The sequence below is a fragment of the Microcebus murinus genome, chromosome 26, assembly GCF_040939455.1.
Source record: "Microcebus murinus isolate Inina chromosome 26, M.murinus_Inina_mat1.0, whole genome shotgun sequence".
Taxonomy (NCBI): domain Eukaryota; kingdom Metazoa; phylum Chordata; class Mammalia; order Primates; family Cheirogaleidae; genus Microcebus; species Microcebus murinus.
Window position 1 is genome coordinate 8,745,371 of NC_134129.1, and position 23,936 is coordinate 8,769,306.

Sequence of the window (23,936 nt, forward strand, 5' to 3'; positions counted from 1 at the left end):
AATATTTAAAGAAATCAATTTATATGTTAATTTTTATTTTTTATGAATTTAAAATGCATAATTGATGTTAATCAAATTGTTATTAAAATTGTTATTACAATGTATAAAGAAACATTTTATATGATGCAGAAAAAACAGATATTTGTGTAAATATGTGTATATATTTTTACTTAAAAAACTCATTTTAAAGAATTCATTTAGTTTATTAAAAATAAATTTGAGATGATATAAAATATTTTTTACATTTCTTAAATAAATACAACCCAATTCTAAAATTTAATCATTATTAAAATTATTTCTTTATGTCTATAATGTTATGTCACTTTTATTAATAATTAAAATTTTTGCTATTCTGTAAAATACCAAACATGTTCTTAATTCATAAAAATTTTCCCACATATTATTTACTTATGTTTTAGTTACTATCTGAAGATGACCTTTTAATAAAGTAAAATTTGTTTCCTCAGGCCTTTCTGTTCATAGTAAATGTGTAACTATATATTCTAGTCGATAACCTAATGTAAGTTCTCAGAGTCATTTTTTCCACTTTTCTCAATTAATCAACCTTAAAATGTGATTCTCTAGGCTAGTACTCTGCTTTGTGTTCTGAAAAACAGCAAGAAAAAGCAGGCTCTTTTTAGTTGAAAACTTGCATTAGATATTTTTTATTCATGTGTGTGTGTTTCTCTGTGTGTGTCTGTACTGTCAAATATCTATATCTAATTATTTCTATTCAATTTATCTTTTGTTCTTTTTCTTTCTTTACCTTTACTCATAGACAAGTTGTTTCTTTTCTTCCCAAAGTTTATTGATTATTTCTAGTTTTATATTGCATTACCCTGTCAAATAAATTTCAAGCAGTTACTTTTTCATAAAATTTAATTTTCACTTCTTATGAGCAGGATAAGCAGGATTTTGGAGGCATTCATTCATTTCAAGAATTTATTGAGAAAGTGACTAAATCATATGTTTACAAAGTAATAATAGTTAAAAAGGTTTTCTGTGAAAAACTGCAGCAATTGTATAATGGGCAAATTCAAGCAAACCCTAGCTTATTATTTTCTTAAAGTAAAAGGGTTTTTTGTTTTCTTTTTTGATCAACTTAAATATGTGATAAAATAATGTTGACCAAACCCTCAAGTATAATCAGTTAAAATTCAGAAGTAAATTTTTGGTTTATCTAACAAACACTATACACACACACACACACACATATATATATATATCTTCTACTTACTATTTTAAGATTCAGTTCCTTTAATGAGAAAGAAACATTAATGAAGAAAATTTCAGGGTTTCGAATGTAGGAATACTTATTTCTCCCATGTGCACAATTAATTTTGATGTATGAAAATGAATAAAGTATTGTGATGATAGTTTGTCATTTATACAATGTTGTAAAACTGTATAAAAATAGAAATTATTATAAATAAAATTTCTTATGAAACCACTGAGACATGAACTTAGTAATCAGAAGGGCTTATATGCTCTGTTAATTATCTTTTCCACTCTTTATGCTCAGAATGCAGCTAACGGACTGAAAGAGCAGATTGAGCACAGTCTTGTAGCTAATTGAGTAAATGTCTGAATCATTTAGTAGCTAATTATTTTTTTCTGATTTTTTTTTCTAACATTACTTCAGAAAGTGCAGTTCTCAAAGATTTATAGAAAATCAGCACTTTTTTAACATGTAAAAGTAAAATGAAATTACAAAAAAAAAAAAAAAAAAAAAACTTTGTTAAAAGCTTCTAAGCCAACCATACTCAACATGTAGGTCTCTTCCAGATAAAACATAATCTTGGACTTGAAAATATGTAAAATCAGAGAAAAATGCCTATGTCAAATTAGAAGATTGTCCATTATTTTTAATTAATTAACTGATTAATTTCAGACTATTACAAGGGTACAAAAGTTTTGCTTAAAAAATTGCTTTTGTACTATTTGTGTCAAAGTTATAACTGTACTTATCCCACAGATAGTGTGCATGTTACTCATTAGGTGTGAATTTAACCACCCATCCCCCCTCCCACCTGCTTGATTTCCGATGAATGTTATTTCCATATGTGCACACAAGTGTTGATCATTTACTTCCAATTTAGTGGAGAGTATATGTGGTGTTTGTTTTTCCATTCTTGTGATACTTCACTTAGAAGAATGCTCTCCAGTTCCATCCAGGTTAATACAAGAGGTATTAGTTCACCTTTTTATGGTAGAGTAGTACTCCATGGCATACATATACCACATTTTATTAGTCCACTCATGTATTGATGGGGACTTGGGTTGTTTCACAAGTATGCAATTATGAATTGTGCTTCCATAAACATTCAAGTGTAGGTGTCTTTTTTATTTAATGTCTTTTTTTCCTGTGGTTAAATACCCGGTAGTGGGATTGCTGGATCAAATGGTAGTTCTACTTTTAGTTCTTTGAGGTATCTCCACACTCCTTTCCATAGAGGTTGTACTAGTTTGCAGTCCTACCAGCAGTGTATGAGTGTTCCTATCTCTCCACATTCATGACAACACTTGTTGTTTGGGGGGGTTTGATAAAAGGTATTTTCAATGGAGATAAGCGCTATCTCATTGTGGTTGTGATTTGCCCTTCCTTGATGATTAGAGATGTTGAGCAATTTTTCATGTTTTTTGGCCATTAGTCTTTCTACTTGTGACAAGTTTCTGTTCATGTCTTTTGCTCACTTTTTAATGGGGTTATTTGATTTTTTTCTTGCTGATTTTCTTGAGTTCTTTATAGATTCTTATTATCAGACCTTTATTGAATGTATTGCATGTAAATATTTTCTATCATTCTGTAGGTTGTCTGTTCACTCTAATAATTGTGTTTTTTTTGGCTGTGCAGGAGCTTTTTAATTTGGTCAGGTCTCTTTTTTTTTTTTTTTTTTTTTTTAGTTTTTGCAATGGTTGCTTTTGGGGTCTTCTTAATAAATTCTTTGCCTAGTCTCATGTGTATAAGAGTTTTTTGAACATTTTATTCTAGAATCTTTATGATATATTGCCATACGTTTAAGTCTGTTATCCATCATGTGTTAATTTTTGTGAGCAGTGAAAGATGCAGACCCTGTTTCAGTCCTCCACATGTAGCTATCCAAGTTTCCCAGCACCATTTATTGAATAAGGATTCTTTTCCCCAATGTATGTTTTTGTCTGCTTTGTCAAAGATCTGATAGCAATATGATGATGGCTTTATATCTGTGTTCTCTTTCTTTGATCCATTGGTCTATGTCTCTGTTCTTGTGCCAGTATAATGCATCAATTATTGGAGCTTTGTAGTATAGCTTGAAGTCTGACAAATTGATGCTTCCCAAACTTGTCCTTTTTGCTTAAGATTGCTTTTGCTATGCAGGCTCTTCTGGTTCTATACAAAACATAGAATAATTTTTTATAGACCTGAAAAAAATGTTGTTGCTATGTTAATAGGAATTACATTGAATATGCAGATCACTTTTGGTGGTATAGACATTTTAACAATGTTAATTCTGTCCATTCATTAGCGTGGTATGTTTTTCCATCTATTTATGTCTTCCTCTATTTCCTTCTTCAGTGTTTTATAGTTCTCCCTGTTGAGGCCTTTTACTTCCTTAGTTAAATATATTCCTAGGTATTTTATTTTCTTTTTTGCCATTGTGAAAGATAAGCTTAATCAGGAATGAAAAAGGAGAAGTTACAACTGATAGAGCAGAAATACAAAATATCAATCTCTGAATACTATAAAAATTTCTATGCACATAAACTTGAAAACATTGAATAAGTGGAAAGATTCTTAAAAACACACACTTTCCCTTGGCTCATTCAGGAAGAAATAGAATTCCCGAACAGACCAATATCTAATACTGAAATTGAAGTAGCAATAAAAAAATCTTCCAACCAACAAAAGTGCTATAGCAGTTGATTTGACACCCAAATATTAACTGATCTACAAAGAACTGGTACTTATCCTAAAGAATGATCTTATAGCATTGAGAAGGAAGAAATCCTACTTCACACATTTTATAAAGTCAACATCACCTTGATACCAAATCCAGGAAAAGATTCAACAACAACAACAAAAAAACTACAGACCAATATCCCTTATGAATATGATGCAAAAATTATTAGTAAAATCCTAGCAGACCAAATATAGCTGTTCATCAAAAAAAATAATCCATCAGAAAGATGTAGGCTTCATCCCTGAGATCAAGGGATGGTTCAACAGATGCAAATCTATAAATGTAATTTATCACCTAAATAGAAGTAAAAACAAAGACCATAAAATCCTCTTAATAGATGCAGGAAAAGCATTTGACAAAATTCAGCACCCTTTTATGATAAGAACACTTAACAAAATAGGCATAATCAGAACTTACCCCCAAATGATAAAACCCATATACTATAAACCCACATCCAATATCATATTTAACAGAGAAAAATTAAAGCATTCCTGCTTAGAACTGGAACCAGACATAGTTGCTTACTATCACTATCTATTCAACATAGTGCTGTAAGTCCTATACAGAGCAAATAGGCAAGAGACGGAAATTAAGGGTACCCAAAAGAGGTCAAACTATCTCTCTTTGCTGATAATATGATCTTACATCTAGAAAACCTGAAAGGTTCTAGCAAGGAAGTACTGGAATTGATAAATAAATTCAATAAAGTCTTAGGTTACAAAATCACTGCACACAAATCAGTAGCATTCATGTACACCAACCACAATCAAGCTGATAACCAAATTGAAAATTGACCTTTATAACTGTTTTAGCTTCATGAAAGTCCTACAGATTTTCCATACAAATGTACTTGAGAAAGATTTTGCAAATCAGATCAAGGAACTTTGATCTTATTCTATTTTCATGTAAGTTTGCACTCACAGTTTTATTTTTGACTTCTACAAAAGTTAATTAAAATTTGATTATATGCTATATTGTATACTATATGGTGAAACTCAAACTATAAAGCTAGGTCATTGTTCTCAAGTCCTTATAGATTGAACAACCACTTCATAAACAATAATGTGCTCTTCATAAAGTGCCAGATGAACACATATCAAACCCAAATCGAAAGATTATTGATCATAAAATTTATTATCTTCAAAATTACATGACCTTTGAAATCAATGATAAACAATTATTTGTTATTCTAAGGAATAGTATACAGATTTTAATCCACCTTGTCAGTGAAAGAAACATATAAAAGTGTTTGGTGAATAAGTAACATTTAAATAAAACAATAGACACTGCTAAAAAAACATTTAAAATGTACAGTTCATATATCAAAGTTCTATAACCAAATTAAAATGAAATGTGATATGTGCAAGTATATAACTATACATTACTCTCTCTATAAACTCTTTTTCAAATATTCCCCAATGTTTTTCACAGAAGAGCAGTGCTATGAAATATTTGAAAATTTGATATGCACAGAACACTTTAGAGTCATTGTGTTGTTTATCACATAAATGGAAATTTAAATCATTCCCTAGGGCTTAAATATTATAACTTTCATATTTAGTAAACCATATACAAACAGAAAATCATAAAAAAAATTTTATAAACACTTTAATGAATGCGTGGCCTTAGTCTTATTAAGCTGGGAGTAGACTATAGTAAAATAAATGTATCTGTTGTTATAAATTTATTGTAATAAATGATAATAAAATATTAAATTTAGTATCAAAATATTAATAGGAACTCCCTGGAAGATTATTATGTGCAAGACTTTCATGCATTTCTTTCCATTTAACCTTTCAAAATAGCTGTAAGAAGATTTTAGTGTATCAAAAATAAATAAGTAAATAATGTACACATATAAACATAATGTATTTCATCAATATTCCATGCTTATTCAGAGAAAGAAAATATGTTTTTTGAATATTCATGAAAATGTCTTTTGAGCTAGAATTTGAAGGACATTTGGGTTTTTCATAAGCCAATAAAAAGGATCAGAGGCAGAGGGAAATTTCATAAAGTTTGTGAGTTTGATATAAACAATGTCAGAAAATCAAAAAAGTATTATGATGATTTGAGATATTTGGATGGAACTATTGCCCTCAAATTTACCAACTTACATGGTAAAAATATATTTTATTCATATTTCTAATGTATAAAAGTTATATTTAGTAGATTAGGATCAAATATTTAGTAAAATCATTATATTCTTAAAGAATCTAAATAATATATGTCACGTGTATTTTAATGGATGTTTAGTATTTTTAGTTGGAGATTTTAATAATATAACTGGGCTTAAGTAGATTTTGTCCCATGATATTCTCATGTAAACATGTCTTTCAATAGAACAACATCCTATAGCACCTTTACTATACGTCCTTTTACTTTCTTGTGCACAGTCATATTTTTAATTATTAGTCTCCTGAGATGGTGAAAGAGAAATTGATTATTTTGGACAGAGAAAATTCAGGAATATGTTTTAAAGATAAAAATTTGAATTTGCATAATAACACTATTATTGCTGCATATAAACATAAATTTTTAAGAGCTTGTATTGTTGTAATATTTCAAGTTTATGAAACAATACTTGCTAGTATCAGATATGACATGTTTCCTACAAATTTATACAATTATTTACTCTGAATAGTTAAAAATTAAAAATCAAAAGCTAAACAAAATAAAAATGGCTCTTCTGTAAGAATTTTATGATTTGAACATATTAACATATGCTTTTGTTTTCTTAAACAAATGAAAATAAATTAATACTTTTTTATTATAATTCTCTCTATTTTACTTTTCCTTTTCAGGTGACACAAACATCTACTATTCATGATGTTAAACAAAAATTTCACAAAGCATGTAAGTTTTATGTATCATTCAGAGCTTATATTATAGTGGTTCTTTTTAACTTAATTCAAATTTATTTGTAAATGTAAGTGCAAAATAATGGTTGAAAGAGTGTATGGAAACCATATATTTATATGGAACTCAGAGGTAATATACTTAATACTTCTTACTTATAAAGATTATCCATCACATCTAATTCTCTAGGCGATCCTTTAATCTCAAATATATATATATATATTTTTTTTTTCCACAAAGTTGTTTTTAGCTCATACTTGAACTTTCTTTTATGCTAACTGGAAACTTCTTATATGTCAAAAGCATTAATTGATAAAAATACTTCTATTTGATCAGAATACTAAGCACATTTTTGCTTCATGTATTTATACTGGTAAAATTTCATTCACATAGAAATTCTTTATTTAAAATAATCCATTTATATTATAGTATTTAATTTTATCGATAGCTAAATTTACCTTATAAACAAATCTTCTACTGTGATTTACTTAGACATATTTATATTGGGCATATTTCAAATAAATGTTTATATTTACACTTTTCTAATAAAATTAACCTCAAATGTTAAACATATTAACAATGTTTATAATTACTGGGCAGCATTTTTATGGACTTTATAGTTTAGAGCAGTTTTTAGTTTGTGAAATTATTGAACAGAAAGTACAGAGATTTTTTTCCATATACCGTGTGCCCCACACATGCATAGCCTGTTCCATTCCCCCAAGAGAGTCATACATTTGTTACAATTAATGCATCTATACATACTGGCAATCATAATAATGTAATTTCCACAATTTACATTAAGATTCATTCTTAGTGTTTTAAATTTATGTGTATTGCTAGGAAGCACTTTTAATACTTTTTGATTTGTTGAACAATGCTTATTTTGTGAAAATAATCCTTTAAATCACAATTTGGTAGTACCTGAGATTAAAATAGGTAGAGCTATTGCATTATTTTCTTTTAGGAATAATATAGACTATTTACTATTAAATACATTTCTTTTGAGTTATTTATATCTTAGAATAAACATGGATCTTATTAAACTGGTAATAGTATTGCCATCTTCAAAAATATTTAGACCAATTCTAATAAAGTGGCTTCAGATTGTTTACATTGTAGTAATAAGTAAGAAAGCCTTTGAAAGTGACTTTTTTACTATAAAGTAGAATGCAACAAAATGATTATATTTAAAAAATAATGACATAATAAATATATTATTCCAATTGTTGGAAAATGAGTACATGAATCAAAGGCTAATCTATGTGTAAAAGAATGTGTAGTTGCCTTGCTGAACATGTGTAACTACTTTTACAATAATTTGTGTTAATTAATAGACACATAACAATTATATGGAATCTTAAAATTGTAAAGCTAGAATGTCTTTATTTCTTTCTTACATGATTCAGAGATTCTTAAGAAAGTGAATTTAATGAGGTTACAGAAAATGCTAGAAACTACCATCTGAAAAACAGAAAAATTGGATAATTGACCATTTGAACATAGTATGGTTAGTTTTAATAGCTATGTCAAGACTTAAGGATTTATTGATAAGTATTCTTTTATTCACTTTTGTAATCACAGTTCTAAACTTTAACAGCTGTACATAATTTGTTACCTTATCCACTTTCTCAAAATTACATTACTTTCAAAAGTCAATTGAGTTGTACATTATATTTAATATAATATATATTTAATATGTTTTTCAAATTGTGAAAGACATGAAAATTACTGCTAATCCTGAAAATCTGTGACCATTTGAACAATGGTGGGAAAAAAAACAACAAAAGTGGTGTAATGATTTCCTTAAGATCTTATTTTTTAGCATATTTTAAAACTAGATAACATTGAACACCTATTCAAATACATAAATATATATTAAAAAATTAATCATTTACATATGAAGTACAATTGTCAAGTTTTTACAAACTTACTTTCTAATTTTTGACATCCCATTAATTTTTTATGCCATTTCTGCAGTTGTTTATTTTCAGGTTCTGGAGTTATAAAAGGAATTTAATCTCAGGGGGAAAAAAAAAAGGAAAAAAAGGTTCTTATCAGAAAACTGTATTTCCTAGAGGCTGAATTCTCCTTACATGCCTTTTATCTCTATCCTTTGTTCTCATAGGTGTTCTGTCTAATGATGTTGATAAATGTTCTTCCTACTCTTTCTCTGACTTGTGTTGCTTTACATTTTCTTAGTTCTATTTTAGTGCTTTCTTTGGTGTGATTTTTCTTTTCCTGTGGAATACGCATCTTAACGTTCTTCCAAGGTTCATAATTTTTTATTTCTACTTTGTTGTAAGAGTCATCTTTTAAATTATATAATTGACACCAGAGCAAATCAGAGAAGTAAAAATATATAATAAATATCCATAATAATAAATATTATGGATACTTATTTGAGAAGGAAGTTTTAATACCATTTTGGTCAATTATTAAGTAGTAAATGCTTTTTAGTGGTTCTAGATCATGTTTCTTTTTAAATTATCAAAATTATATAAGATGCTTAAAGATTAAATAAGGAAAAACATAAGAAATAAAACCATATCAAATTAGAGTGATATATGGCATTTTCTACTCACTAATTTCCCATGGACTACTGAAATACTTGTCAATTGATAAAAATATTTGTGTTTAAGATGACTGGAGAAAATTATGAATAGTTAAGAATATGAAAAGAAAAACTTTTTGCTTGTGACATTTCTCTTACTATTGCTCTTTTTTTCTGTGCTCAAATCTAGATGTGTCCAAGAAATTATTAGAATCCCTGAGCTTTTCAGACTTTAACATTCAAAAACTTCACTCTCTTAGCTTCCATTGGCATCCTTGGGCTGGTGAGATCTGTTTTTATTGGAGAACCTATTTCCAAAACCTATAAGGTTTATCTCCACAAAACTATTCCCTGATATTTAACATCTATATTTCTTCTTCAAATGAGTTTCTTTTTGTTAAATTTCTTATTTGCTATCAATGTTTTAGCATCATTTTATCAGTTTTTTTTCTTGGTTTCTTGGATAACTGAATCACCATTAAAAGTGTTTTTTAAGTGTCTCTTATCCAGAATATTCCTATTTCTCCTTCTATGTTGGCTCACACCTTTTTATACTAGTTGGACTCATATTTCTCTTTTAAAAGAACTCATGGAATGACCAAGAAATGTATAGCTTTTTGCTCTCTATGAGAATTTCCTTGATTCCTCCAATCTATACCCCTATTTTTATATATAATTTAAAATTATAGTTAACCTCAAAGTTGAGCACATATTATTTAATACTATACATTATAATATTTCACTACTTTGAATTAATATTTATAATAATCATGAAGATAAATATAATTAACTTTTGTCAGTCACTCAGTGTCATGAACCAGAGAGATAGTTCTAGTGTAGCAAAGTTTTAAAATACTGATGACAACCATGTAATAATTAAATGCTTTTATAATGTTCATGTTACAGATAAAAGTCTTTAAAGAAATGTTATGTAACTTACCCAAGATCACATAACTAATGAGTGGCAGAGTTGGAATTTAAACTCAGGCAACATGACTCTGTACCCTGTACTATAACCACTAACATTCATTGCTTCTATTTTACTGAATCATATTTTTCATTAATTTCTTCAGAGAAAAGTTCCAACAGTACCTGTTTATTTTACTTGAGAAATGTTATCATTAGTCCTCATTTTCAAATAGAAAACCATAAAGTTGGTTTTAGAAATTGCATAATAAATAATAGTGCTGAAAATCTAAACATAATTTACAATTGGTTACAATAATTTAAATCCCAGTTAAGGTCATATGACAGCTTAAGAAAAACTAGTAAATTAAAAACAGCAGTTAATATAAGTGAAAGAGTAGAATGCAAATATAGCTTGAAATCACTAATGGAATATTCTCCTGTGAGATTCATCTTAGAATTAGTAGTACATGAACTGAAATGAAAAGTCAGTGAATGATAAACAGCTGACATGTAATTTGTACACTGATTCTGTGTCATAAAAGAAGTTTCAGTAAAAAAAAAAAAAGGAAGATCATTTTACTGATGACTTATGTGCTATCTGTTAGTTGAGAAGACCCATCAAAAGTTTCAATGACGTTTATTATCTGTTGGACTACTTGTCTCTGCAGTTCCCCAAAAGAACCATAGGAAACAAAGCAAAGGAAAGAACAATGGAATTAGCACGACTATTGTAGTTTCAGTTACGTGAAGGGATATATAATTTATTGTGACAGCTGAAATGCATATAAATCTTTGCCAAAAAAGCTAGAGGGATATAAATAATGCTAAACCATAAAAGATTCAAAGAGAGTAAGTCAGGACAAAGATAACAGAGCAGGATTTATTACATATAGTATAGAATAATGAGTGTTCTCTAGGCAATCTGGGAAAGAGCCTCCTGGACAAGGCAGTAGAATTCCCCGAATTCTCAACAAAGGAAGCTGGAAAAATGATAAATGCAACCAATGAAAGAAGTGGCAGAATGCTTTTTTCAAAAAGTCCTGTACTGCTAACTCAAGAAGTAGCTAATGTTCTTTCTATAATAATTCATTTAGTAGAAAAAAGTATGAGCCTTGTCAAAAATTTAGATGTAGAAAAGAGGTAAATTGTCACATTATTCATAATTATTCTTTAATAAAAGGCATGACTACATTTTATAAAAGCCATGGCATTTACAAAGCTGTGGCCATTCCAAGAATCTTTTAGGAACTTTAGTCAGTAAGGTCCAATAAGGCCCTATTACTAGTGAGCAGCAATATCATCATTTTTTTACATAGTACATTTTATTCCTCTTTTTTCATTGATTTCAAGATGGAGATATGTTAACAAAATCTGTTAGTGTTGATGGTCTGGTCATTGAAGAAATTCTAACAAATGTGTCTGCTGGAGAAAATGAAATGGAATTATATATCCGCTTATGAGCTGGGCATAGTAAAAGAATTCTCAGTTAACTGCATCTTCAATGAAGTTCAAGTAAATGTTTCAGGAAAAAAACATTTCTATGAAGCATATTTCATGCATTTAAAATTCCATGGATTTTCACAATTTCAATTCTTCATTTAGCATACCGTATACATATATAGCATAATTGTATACCTCATATTATTTTTCTTCAGTTTTAAAGAAAATATCATTATAATTTAATAGGTCAGTAATATTTGGTAATTTACAAAATTGTATTTTATTATTTGGCATTGAAATTGGATATTTTCTCACTGTGACTGCTTTAAAATACTGATCAAATTTATATTTCTGTATACTTAAAGTCATTGGCTACTCTCATAAGTATTGAGAATACTATTTACCTATGTTACTTTTTTGTGTATTTGAATTTTGTATTGATTTTTTTTTTATTTTTGTACATATACACATGCACAAATTCAATAAGATTCTGGAATGTATTCATGAATGGATTAGGTTAAAAGTTATGAATGTTTTACTTTATGTTAATGTTAATCAATGTTACTCTGTATGGTCACAGATGTTTTCTTGATATTTAAAGTTATCAGTATATTTTCAGTTTACCTTTGCTAATCATATTTTGAAATTGTTCAATACTTTACACATGTTAATGAAAAGAACTGTCAAGTCTCAGAAAAAGTAATTCTGGAGGAAGATGGTTTCTCTAACCTTCAAATTTCAGAGAAATTAATGACTAATTTGCTCCTAAAATGCACCAATTGAGATAAAAAAAAATCTAACATGTTTGTCAGAGAATAGAGGCAAAATAGCTGACCAGAAACACCTCCAGCCAGAGTGTCTCTGAAAGAAGGAAAGATTTTAGATGAAAGTGAAAAAAACAAACAGGCAGACAAACATAGATAAGAAGATGGTCAGAAAGAAGGGTATGGAAACTACAGGAGATGCCACAAGAAGAGGTTGCAGAGTGGAACTGGAGGGAGAAAGGCATCCACAGGGTGTAAACCCTGTGAGGTTTGGAGACCAGTGACCAGCTGAATGGGGCCATTGCAGCCCCTCCCTAGCAGGTTTGCTCAGAAGCAGAGAATAGAATTTGACCCCTGCTTACAGCATTTGAGGAGCTTGAGGGCAGGCTTACCCAACCCAGCACCACCCAGCCTCACTCTCCTACCTGCCCCACCCACAGAGGTAGAAAATAAGGACATACCTGTAAGCCCCAGAGCCTCATCCACCACCTAAGACACTAGAGTGCTTCTGCAGAGGAAGGAGAGCTGGTTACAGGACACAAAAACAATACTGTAGCTTGCGCCTCCTGGCAAGCACCATCTACTGACAGAGAGGTAAATTTGCAGTCCCTAATACTACATTTACTGATTCATCACAAATGGTGTGGTCAAATCTCACCCACAAGCAACACCTCTTGGCTCAGAGACTAAACTGGGTGTGCCATTATCTAAGTGAAAATCCAAAGGTCAGATGCAACAGCTGCTACAGATGGGAAGGAATCAGTGAAAGAACTCTGAAAGCATGAAGGTTCAAATTGAAATGACATCCACAAAGGGGAATACCAGCTCTCTAACTAGCAATGGATTTCAACCAAATTAAAAACACTAAAGTTATAGAAAAAGAATTTCTCTTTCAGAATAAGGTGATCTGAAAGAGAAAATGGATACCCAACACAAAGAAACAACAAAAATATCCAGGACTTGGAAGAAAAATTTACTAAAGAAACTGAAATATTAAAGAAAAGTCACATATAAATTCTGAAAATAAAGAATTTATTCAAAGAAATACAAAACACATTGGAAAGCCTCAAGAATAGCTTAGATGAAACAGAATAAAGAATCTCAGGGATTGAAGATAGAACTTTTCAATTAAACAAGTCAGTTGCAGAGATACAGTAGAGAAATAAGAGAAAAGAGCAAAGCCTATAAGAAATGTTGATTATGTGAAGAGGTCTAATGTGAGAATTATAGGGATCCCTGAGGGCAAAGAAAAATTTACAAAGATGGATAAAATATTTGAGGATATAATGGAGGAAAATTTCCCTGGTCTTGCTAGAAGTCTAGATATTCAGGCAAAAGAAGCTCAAAGGACTCCTGGGAGATTCATTGCAAACAGGAAGACACCATGACAGATAGTCATCACACTGGCCAAAATAAACATAAAAGAGGCCCTCCTATAAGCTGTAAGGTGAAACAAGCAGGTAACCTACAAAGGAAAACCCATTAACTAACTTTAGATGTCTCAACTAAGACCTTACAAGCCCCATTCTCACTCTTCTCAAACAGAAAAATGCCCACCATACAATCTTGTATCTTGCAAAACTAAGTTTCTTATATGAAGAGAAATAAAGACCTTCTCAGACAAGCAAAGACTGAGGGAATTCATGAAGAAAACACCTGCGCTCCAGTAAATAGTAAGAACAGTGTAACATATGTACCAGCACAATAGACACTCACCAGTGTAAAATCATCCAAAGCCAAAGGTCAAAAGCCAAATACCACAATGGCTTAAGAGAGAAAATAAAGCAAGAGAGTTCAACTCAATGTGATGAACAGAAATCTGGCCCACTTATCAATTCTTTCAATAAATGTGAATGGCTTTAACTGCGCACTAAGGAGACATAGGCTGGAAGAATGGATAAATATACAAAAACCAAGGACCTGTCATCTTCAGAAAACATATCTAACCAATATGGATGCACTCAGACTCAAGGTGAAGGGATGAAAAATAATAGTCCATGCAAATGGAAGCCAAAATAAAGCTGGCATAGTAGTTCTGATTCCAGATAACTTAGAAGTCAAATCAGCAAAAGTAATGAAAGACAAAGATGGTCCTTATATAATGGTGACGGGTACAATTTAACAAGAAGACATAACAATTCTAAATATTTATGGACCTAACTCAGGTGTACCCAGATTCATAAAGCAAATCCTACTTGATCTAAACAAATGATAAACAGCAGCACCATAATAGATGGAGATTTCAACACCACTCTGACAGAAGAAGAAAGATCGTCCAAACAGAAAATAAACAAAGAAACAATGCAGTTAAACAGAATTCTAGAACAAATGGGACAGACTGAAATTTAGAGAGCATTCTACCAAAAAACTACTGAATGTAAGATTTTCTAATTAGCTCATGAGACATTCTCTAAGATTGACCATATCTTAGGCCACAAAACATGTGTAAATAAATTTTTAAAAATAGTAATTATACTATGCATCCTTTCAGACCACAGTCAAATAAAATTAGATATCAACTCTAACAGAAACTTTAGTCTCTACAGAAAGTCATGAAAACTAAATAACCTTATGATGAATGATTATTGGGTTAAGGAGAAAATTAAGATAGAAATAAAAAGATGCTTTGAACTAAATGATAAAAGAGATGAGACACAAGTTACCAAAATATATGGGATACAGCTAAAACAGTCCTGAGAGGAAAATTTATATCCATTACTGCCTATATCTAAAAGACAGAAAGATCTCAAATCAAAAATCTAATGAATCATCTCAAAGAACTGGAAAAGGATTAGCAAAGTAACCCTAGACCCAGCAGAAGAAAAGAAATAACAAAGATCAGAGTAGAACTAAGTAGAATTCTTAACAAAAAAACTACGTGGAAGATTAATGAAACAAAAAGTTGGTTCTTTGAAAGAATACACAAAATTGACATGCCTCTTGCTAGATTAACAAGAAGCAGAAAAAAGGACTCTAATAAGCTCAATCAGGAATGGAAAAGAAGAAATTGCAGCTGATATCACAGAAATACAAAATCTTACCTGTGAATACTTAAAAAAAAAAAAAAAACTCTATGCACATAAACTTGAAAACAGGGAGGAAATGGACAAATTCTTAGAAACACACAGCCTCCCTAGGCTCAATCAGTACCAAAACTGAAGTAGCAATAAAAATCTTCCTGAAAATTAAAGTCCTGGACCAGATGGTTTCACACTCTATTTTTACTAGACTTACAAAGAAGAACTGGTACCTATCCTGCAGAAATTATTTCACAACATCAAGAAGGAAGGAATCCTCCCAAACACATATTATGAAGCCAACATCACTCTGTTACCAAAACCAGAAAAAGACACAACAAAAAAGAAAACTATACACCAATATACCTTATGAATATAGATGCAAAAATTCGCAACAAAATACTAGCACACAGAATTCAAGTGCTTATCAAAAAAATAATACATCATGACCAAGTGGGTTTCATTCCACAGATACAGGGATGGTTCAATATATGCAACTCTGTAAATGTAATTTAACACATAATAAAAGAAAAATAAAGACCATATGATCCTCTCAATAGACACAGAAAAAGCATTCAACAAAATTCAGCACCCTTTAATGATAAGAACTCATAACAAAATAGGCATAGATGAGAGTTACCTAAAAATGATAAAAACAATATATGACAAACACACAGCCAATGTCATATCGAATGGGGAAAAATTGAAAACATTTCCCTTAGAACTAGAACCAGACCAGGTTGCCCTCTATCACTGCCTCTATTCAAAATAGTGCTGAAAGCCCTAGCCAGAGTAATCAGATAAGAGAAGAAAATCAAGGGCACCCAAATGGAGGCATAAGAGGTCAAACTATAGATCTTTGCTGATGATAGAATCTCATAGAAACCACCAAAGATTCTGCTATGAGAATACTGGAATTGATAAACAAATTCAGCAAAGTCTCAGGTTACAAATTCATTGTATACCAATCAGTAGCCTTCCTATATGTAAACAACAGTCAAATCCAAAACCAAATCAAAGACCCAGTACCCTTAACAATAGCAACAAAGAAAATTAAATACCTGGGAATATATTTAACTAAGGATGTGAAATACCTTTATAGGGAGAACTATAAAAAACTGAATAAGGAAATAGCAGAGGACGTAAACAGGCAGAAAACCATACCATGTTCATGGGTCAGCACAATCAACATTGTTAAAATGTCTATACTACCCAAAGTGATCTAAAGATTCAATGCAATTCCCATCAAAATAGCAATATAATTTTTCAGAGATCTAGAAAAAATAGTTCTACACTTCATACAGAAACATAGAAGATGCCGTATAGCAAAATCAATCTTAACCAAAAAGAACATATTGGGAACCATCAATTTATTAGACATCAAGCTATTCTACAAGGTTATAGTAACTGAAACAGTTATGACTGGCATAAGAATAGAGACATAGACCAATGGAACAGAACTGAGAACACAGATATAAAACCATCCTCATATGGCCATCTCATTTTTGACAAAACAGAAAAAAACATACACTGGGGAAAAGAATCCTTATTCAATATGTGGTGCTGTGAGAATTGGATAGCCACATGTAGAAGACTGAAACAGGATCCACACCTCTGACCTCTCACAAAAATGAAATCATGGTTGATTAGAGACTTACGCCTGAGGCAAAAACTAACGAAATGTTGAAAAATCTCTTAATACACATTGGCTTAGGGAAAGAATCTATGAAGGAGACCTGAAAAGCAATGACAGCAACATAAAAAATAAATAACTGGGCTGATCACATTACAAAGTTTCTACACAGCAAAGGAAACTATCACAAGATCAAACAACCTCCAGAATCGGAGAAAATATTTGCATGCTACACATCTGATGAATGGCTTATAACTAGAATCTATATAGAACTCAGGAAAATCAGCAAGAAAAAAATCAAACAACCCTATTAAAAAGTGGCCAAAAAAGAACAGACACTTTCAAAAGAAGGTAGACTAATGGCCAAAAAAATATCAAAAAATGCTCAACATCTCTAATCATCAGAGAAATGCAAATCAAAACCACAATTAGATATCATTTAACTCCAGTGAGAATGCCTTTTATCAAAAAGTCCCAAAACAATAATGGGTGTGGTGTGCAACTTCTGGGAGATGGACACGCTTGAAGCTCTGATTCGGGTTGAGCAATGGCAATATATGTAACCTAAACATTTATAGCCCTATAATATGCTGAAATAAAAAAATAATAAAATTAAAAATAAATACATAAATGTTGGTGTGGATGTGGAGAGATGGGAACACTCATGAACTGCTGGTGGGGTTGCAAACTAGTACCATTTCTGTGGAAAGAAATATGAAAATACCTCAGAGAGCTACAAGTAGAACTACCATCTGATGCAGCAATCCCATTACTGAGCTTCTACCTGAAGAAGAAAAAAAAAGCATTCTATAAAAAAGACATCTGCATTAGAATGTTTATAGCAGCACAATTCATAATTGCAAAGCTGTGGAAACAACCCAAGTGTCCATCAACACATGAATAGATTAATAAAATGTGGTATATGTATACCATGAAGTTCTACTCAGCCACAAGAAACAATGGTGATCTAGTACCTCTTGTATTTTCATGGATAGAGCTGGAGCCCATTCTACTATGTGAAGTATTACAAGAATGGAAAAACAAGCACCGCATGTACTCACCATCAAATTGATATTAACTGATCAACATTTATGTGTACATTTAGTATATTCATCGAGTGTTGCACAGTGGGTCAGGCAGGAGGGCATGTGTATATTCACACCTAATGGGTGCAGTCGCATTGTCTAGGGGATGGACATGCTTGAAGCTCCGACTCTGGTGGGGCAAAGGCAATATATGTAACCTAAACATGTGTACCCCCATAATATGCTGAAATTTAAAAAAATAAAAATAAAAATAATTTAAAAAATTTAAAAAATAATGTGCTTGTCCTCTACCAGTACAATATCAAGAGATGTAAATATTTTGAGATAATACTATTTTGAGTAGTAAGTACATTTAAAATCTATTCCATTGTAAGATGTAATACATAATGTTAATCACAAATGTAATAACATATTACATTTAAAGCGTGGTTTCTTATGACACCGTATTAATGTCTTATGTTTTCAATTTTAGCTAATGGTATATAGCAGAATGCACTTTTGTTGACTTTAAGTCTCTTCACTTTTTCACTAAAAGGCCCTTTAACTATGTCACTAAAATTTCTCACTTAAGCTTGTAGTTTCTTTGTGGCTTTAATATAAACTACAGTATAAACCACTAGTACATATTACTCTATCAAGCTGTATTTGGTTATGAAAATAAACCTCTTCTCACTTTGACTACTTTAAATATTGATTAAATTTATATTGCTATATACTTAATGTCATCGGATACATATATAAGAATTCCATTTACCTATGTGATATATGTTTATAAAATCGTAGGAGATCAAACTGTGAGGAAGGGATGGCCATTTTGCTAGACAAGGTTCATGTAATAAAACTGTCATAACTAATAACAATTCTTGATGTGTATGAAGTTTGATACTGTCTATAAATGGTTTTGTTTCTCATTATGGCACAACATTAAAACTGTGTGCTGCTGCACAATGTCAGGGTTATTTTGATTCATCTTTTATGACATGATGATGTTTCCCAGGCCTAATATTACAGAATAATTTTGTTTTTCAATTCCCAAGCATCTAGATAGTTGGGTTAGCAATATTTTAACATGGGAAAACACATTATAAATGCCCCAAATATTAGAAGAGATAGTTTATTTCTAACAAAATCATTTATTTCCTATTTTCATTTGAACATGCAACAATATAATGACATTTAAAATTCTATGAGAAACAGATAACTGGACACTGATAAACACTGGTCATCATATTCCAAAATGCAATGCTCTCAATAGTAAGAATCAAAAATTACACAGACAAGAAAAGCATCACTACCAAAGTCAAAGACAGTGTCTCAAACATTTATAAACATGCATTATTTTCCTGGCAGCTGCTGTTTCCGATTTAATTGCATTCGTTAGCAGAGTTATGGATATAATGCATGATGAGTAATACACAAAAACAAGAGAATCTGTTGACACATAGCTTGAAGTTTCTTTAGTCTTCTTTCTTCCCTGGGATTTTTCTCATTAAGAGAATTTTCAGAAAGCTATGGAATACACCATGATGAATTCTATGTAAACGATGTATAAATAACAACATGGGTATTTTAAAGTCTTTATTAGTGACACTTCATTAGTGCAAGAATGTCATAAATTATTTGTTCTTATACATTTTCTCATAAATATACTTCATTAAAACATCTTGTATTTTTCACATTTCTTAAAACAGGTCATATTCAAAATTACTTATATACTACTTGTTATGTTAACAAATCTCTTAAAAATATATGTAACCTCACCATTAAATTCAGATGTGCCAAACTGTATCATAATTACACATATTTTACCCATTGTTCTCCAATATTTTTTCTTATTAACATATTTCCTTTATATATATATTTCCATGTAAATATATATTGATATAAATGATCAATTTACTGAAAATATACTTTTGCTTAGATGTGCAATACACATTCTTTAGAGATGCACTCAATTGTTTTCTTCAGAAAGCAATATGTTAATTTATTTACTCAATAATATTGTTTGAACATTGAAACATATTTATTTATCATTTACTATGCACCTTGCGTGTAATCAGTTAGGAATTCATCTTTTTGAGCCTCTTTATTTTTATTTGTAATAAAAATGGAAAAAATGATGTTATAAAGAATAAGCTCATTTGGAATTCTAGCATGAATTAACAATTTTTCCAAACTAAATTACAGAACCCAAACAATTATTTAGAATATATTATTTCCTTTCCCCAATAATACTGGGCATTCATAGATTTAGTAATTTATGATAATAGATGAGTGGAACAGACAGATTTCATTTAGATTAGATTCTTTGTTGGATCACTAGTAAATTAATTTCTTTCATATTTTTACTTGTGATTTACATTTATTTTTTCCAAAAGTCACCTGTGTTCATGGTCTTTACCTACATTTTTCTCCATTTGAATGCTTATATTTGTCTTCATAACATGAAAGGTATTTATAAATTAGTATACAGGTCACAGATACTTATACGCACATTTCTACTGGAAAAAAATGAATTTTATAGACCCAAACTTATCAATTATATCTTTTGTATTTTTTTGTGTGTGGCCTATTTATAATTATTTTTCTCATTTTCTAACTTTTTTTAACCCTGTCTTATCACATGTTTTTATTTTTTATTTTTATTCTTTATTTTTTTGCCCCAGAATGTTACAGGGGTACAAATGCTTTGGTTACATAAATTGCCTTTGCATGACCCAAGTCAGATCTCCAAGTGTGCCTATCCCCCAGACAGCATGCACTGTGCTGCTTACATGTGAAGTTACTCACACCTTTCTCCCCCCCCACCTGCTCGATACCCCATGAATGTTACTTTCATATGTGCACATAGGTTTTGATTGATTATTATAAATTTAGTGGTGAGTACGTGTGGTGTTTGTTTTTCCATTCTTGTAATACTTCACTTAGAAGAAAGATCTCCAGGTCCATCCAGGATAATATAAGAGGTATTAGTTCACCATTTTTTAGGGTGAAGTAATAAATACTCCATGGTATACATATACCACATTTTATTAATGGACTCATGCATTGATGGGCACTTGGGATGTTTCCACAATTTTGCAATTCTGAATTGTGCTGCCATAAACATTCTAGTGCAGATGTCTTTTTTATGAAATCTCTTTTTCCTTTTGGATAAATACCCAGTAGTGGGATTCTGGATCAAATGGTAGGTCTATTTTCAGTTCTTTGAGGTATCTCCAAATCCTATCCATAGAGATTTTACTAGTTTCTAGTCCCACCAGCAGTGTGTGAGTGTTCTTATCTCTGCATCCATGCCAACATTTGTTGTTTTGGGATGTTTTGATAAAAGCCATTTTTGCTGGAAATAAGTATTATTTCATTGCGGTTTTGCTTTGCATTTCTCTGATGATTAGAGATGTTGAGCATTTTTTTCATATGTTTGTTGGCCATTAATCTATCTTCTTTGGAAAAGTTTTCGTTTATGTGTTTTGTCCACTTTTTAATCAGGTTGTTTGATTTTTTTCTTGCTGATTTTCCTGAGTTCTCTATATTAATAGATTCTAGTTATCAGCCCTTTATTTGATGTATAACATGCAAATATTTTCTCCCATTCTGTAGATTGTCTATTCACTCTAATGATAGTTTCCTTGGCTGTGCAGAAGCTTTATAATTTGTTCAGGTCCCATTTATTTATTTTTATTGTTGCTGTGTTTGTATTTTGGGTCTTCTTCATAGATCCTTTGCCTAGGCCTATGTCTACAAGAGTTTTTCCAACATTTTCTTCTAGAATTCTTATAGTTTCATGTCTCCAGTTTGAATCTGTTATCCATTACGAGTTGATTTTTGTGAGTGATGAGAGGTGTAGATCCTGTTTCAGTCTTCTACATGTGGCTATCCAATTCTCCCAGCAGCATTTATTGAATAGGAATTCTTTTCCCCAGTGTGTGTTTTGGTCTGCTTTGTCAAAGATCAGTTGGCTATATGAGCAGGGTTTTATATTTGGTTCTCTGTTCCGATCCATTGGTCTATGACTGTGATGAATGTTTTTGAATACATATTTCTATCCTATTTCTAGATACTGTTATGTGTTAATGATTGATTCATCATTCTTGTAATTTATGCTGCTCAATTGTAGAAAATATGCTTAACAGAATTATACTGAGTCCATATTTTATAAAACAATATTCTAAGCTTGGAAAAATTCTGAAATGTTTTGACGTAAGAGACAGTGTTTTTTTAACCACTATAAATTTCTGATATGTTGAACAGTAAATTTTGTTTTTGTTGTGTTCTTGTTAATCCACAGTTTTAGTTAACAAGAAGTACGGTAAATTTTAGGTTAAAAATAAATATTCAATCATTTTAGATTCTCCATATATTTTGGAAAAAAGAAATATTAAATACTAAAGTTTTTTTTTTCATATTATGAATTAACACATTTTTCACTCCCTTTTCTTGTATAAAAATATTCCTATATTGAGCTTAAAGAATACACTGAGGGTAGATTTCTCTTCTAGATAATCCTTTTTTTCTGAACTTAAAGCTGGATTTTAATGAATTGTCTATACTTCCTTGTAAAAGTAAGTTTCATGAGGGGGTCTGAAACACTCACCTTTAATTTAAGCTAGCAATCTATACATAGCTATGACAATGGAAGGGAGGCAAAGGTTATTAAGTGGTTGTAATACCAATATATGCCAGAATTCTTTAAATTGTTTCTGTTCAAAGGCAATTTTCTCCTGAAAATTCCTATATCTTTAATTTTAATTTGTTGCTTGAATTTAACACATAGCCTCAGAAACATTTATACAAATGAAAATTCATGAATAAAAAGCTCAAATTAATTATGTTTCCTACAGAGTGAATTTCAAAGAAAATTTGAAAAGGATCAACATTTCTTTAAGACTGAACAGCTTATAAAATGATTTAAGAAAAATAATAATCAAAACATACCTCTAAATACTTTTTTTCTTTTTTGAAGATTTTAGTGTATAATAAAAGTCTTCTTCCTGGAATTTCTTTCAAAGTGTAGTTAGTTAGTATGAATTAATAAATGGATTAGTTAAAAAATAAAGACATAATTTATTTTTTAGATAGTTTATTGTGAGAGTGTAGAAACTCTACTGATTTTTGTGTGTTGATTTGGTTTCCCACAACTTTACCATACATTTTATTAGTTCTAAGAATATTATTGGTAGATTCTTTAAGGTTTTCTCTCTATATATAAGATCATGTCATCAAGAGTGACAATTTCACTTCTTTTCATATTTCGATGACCTTTATTTCTTTGCCTAATTGCTGTAGCAAGGATTTCCTATAGTATGTTGAATAGAAGTGGTGAGAGTGGGCACCCTTTGTCATGTATTGCCTTATTGTGTTGATGTATACCCCTTGTACACATAACTTGTTGAGAGTTTTTATAATGAAACAGTGTAGAGTTTTGTCAAATGCTTTTTTATTTAACTATAATTGAATTTGTTAACTTTGTACTTTGTTGTATTAGTTTTCTATCGGTGTTATACTACTTAGCTTCTCAAAACAAGAAATACACTATCTCAGGATTTTGAAAGTCATGAGTCTGGATTGGTTTGGCTGATTCCTCTGCTCTGGGTCACAAGGCAGAAATAATATTCTGGCTTTTATCTGGAGGCTCTGAGAAACAATCTCCTTCTAGTCCCTTAAGAAGCCAAATCAGCAATCACACATCCAGTCTTTCTCATGCTTTAAATCTAACTTCTTCTGTCACATCTCTCTGACTCCAGCTGATCTAAAAGACTCATGAGATTAGACT

At 30.6% G+C, this 23,936-nt stretch overlaps 1 protein-coding gene across 1 annotated transcript in view; it reads left to right on the forward strand.

Moving 5' to 3' along the window:
• The window catches only part of TECRL (trans-2,3-enoyl-CoA reductase like), a 70,590-nt gene that overhangs the window by 17,471 nt on the left and 29,183 nt on the right, over nt 1–23,936 (forward strand). Inside the window, exon 2 of the mRNA XM_075997960.1 lies at nt 6,746–6,797. Within this exon, the coding sequence (XP_075854075.1) occupies nt 6,746–6,797 (52 nt within the window). The remainder of the gene's footprint in view (nt 1–6,745; nt 6,798–23,936) is intronic.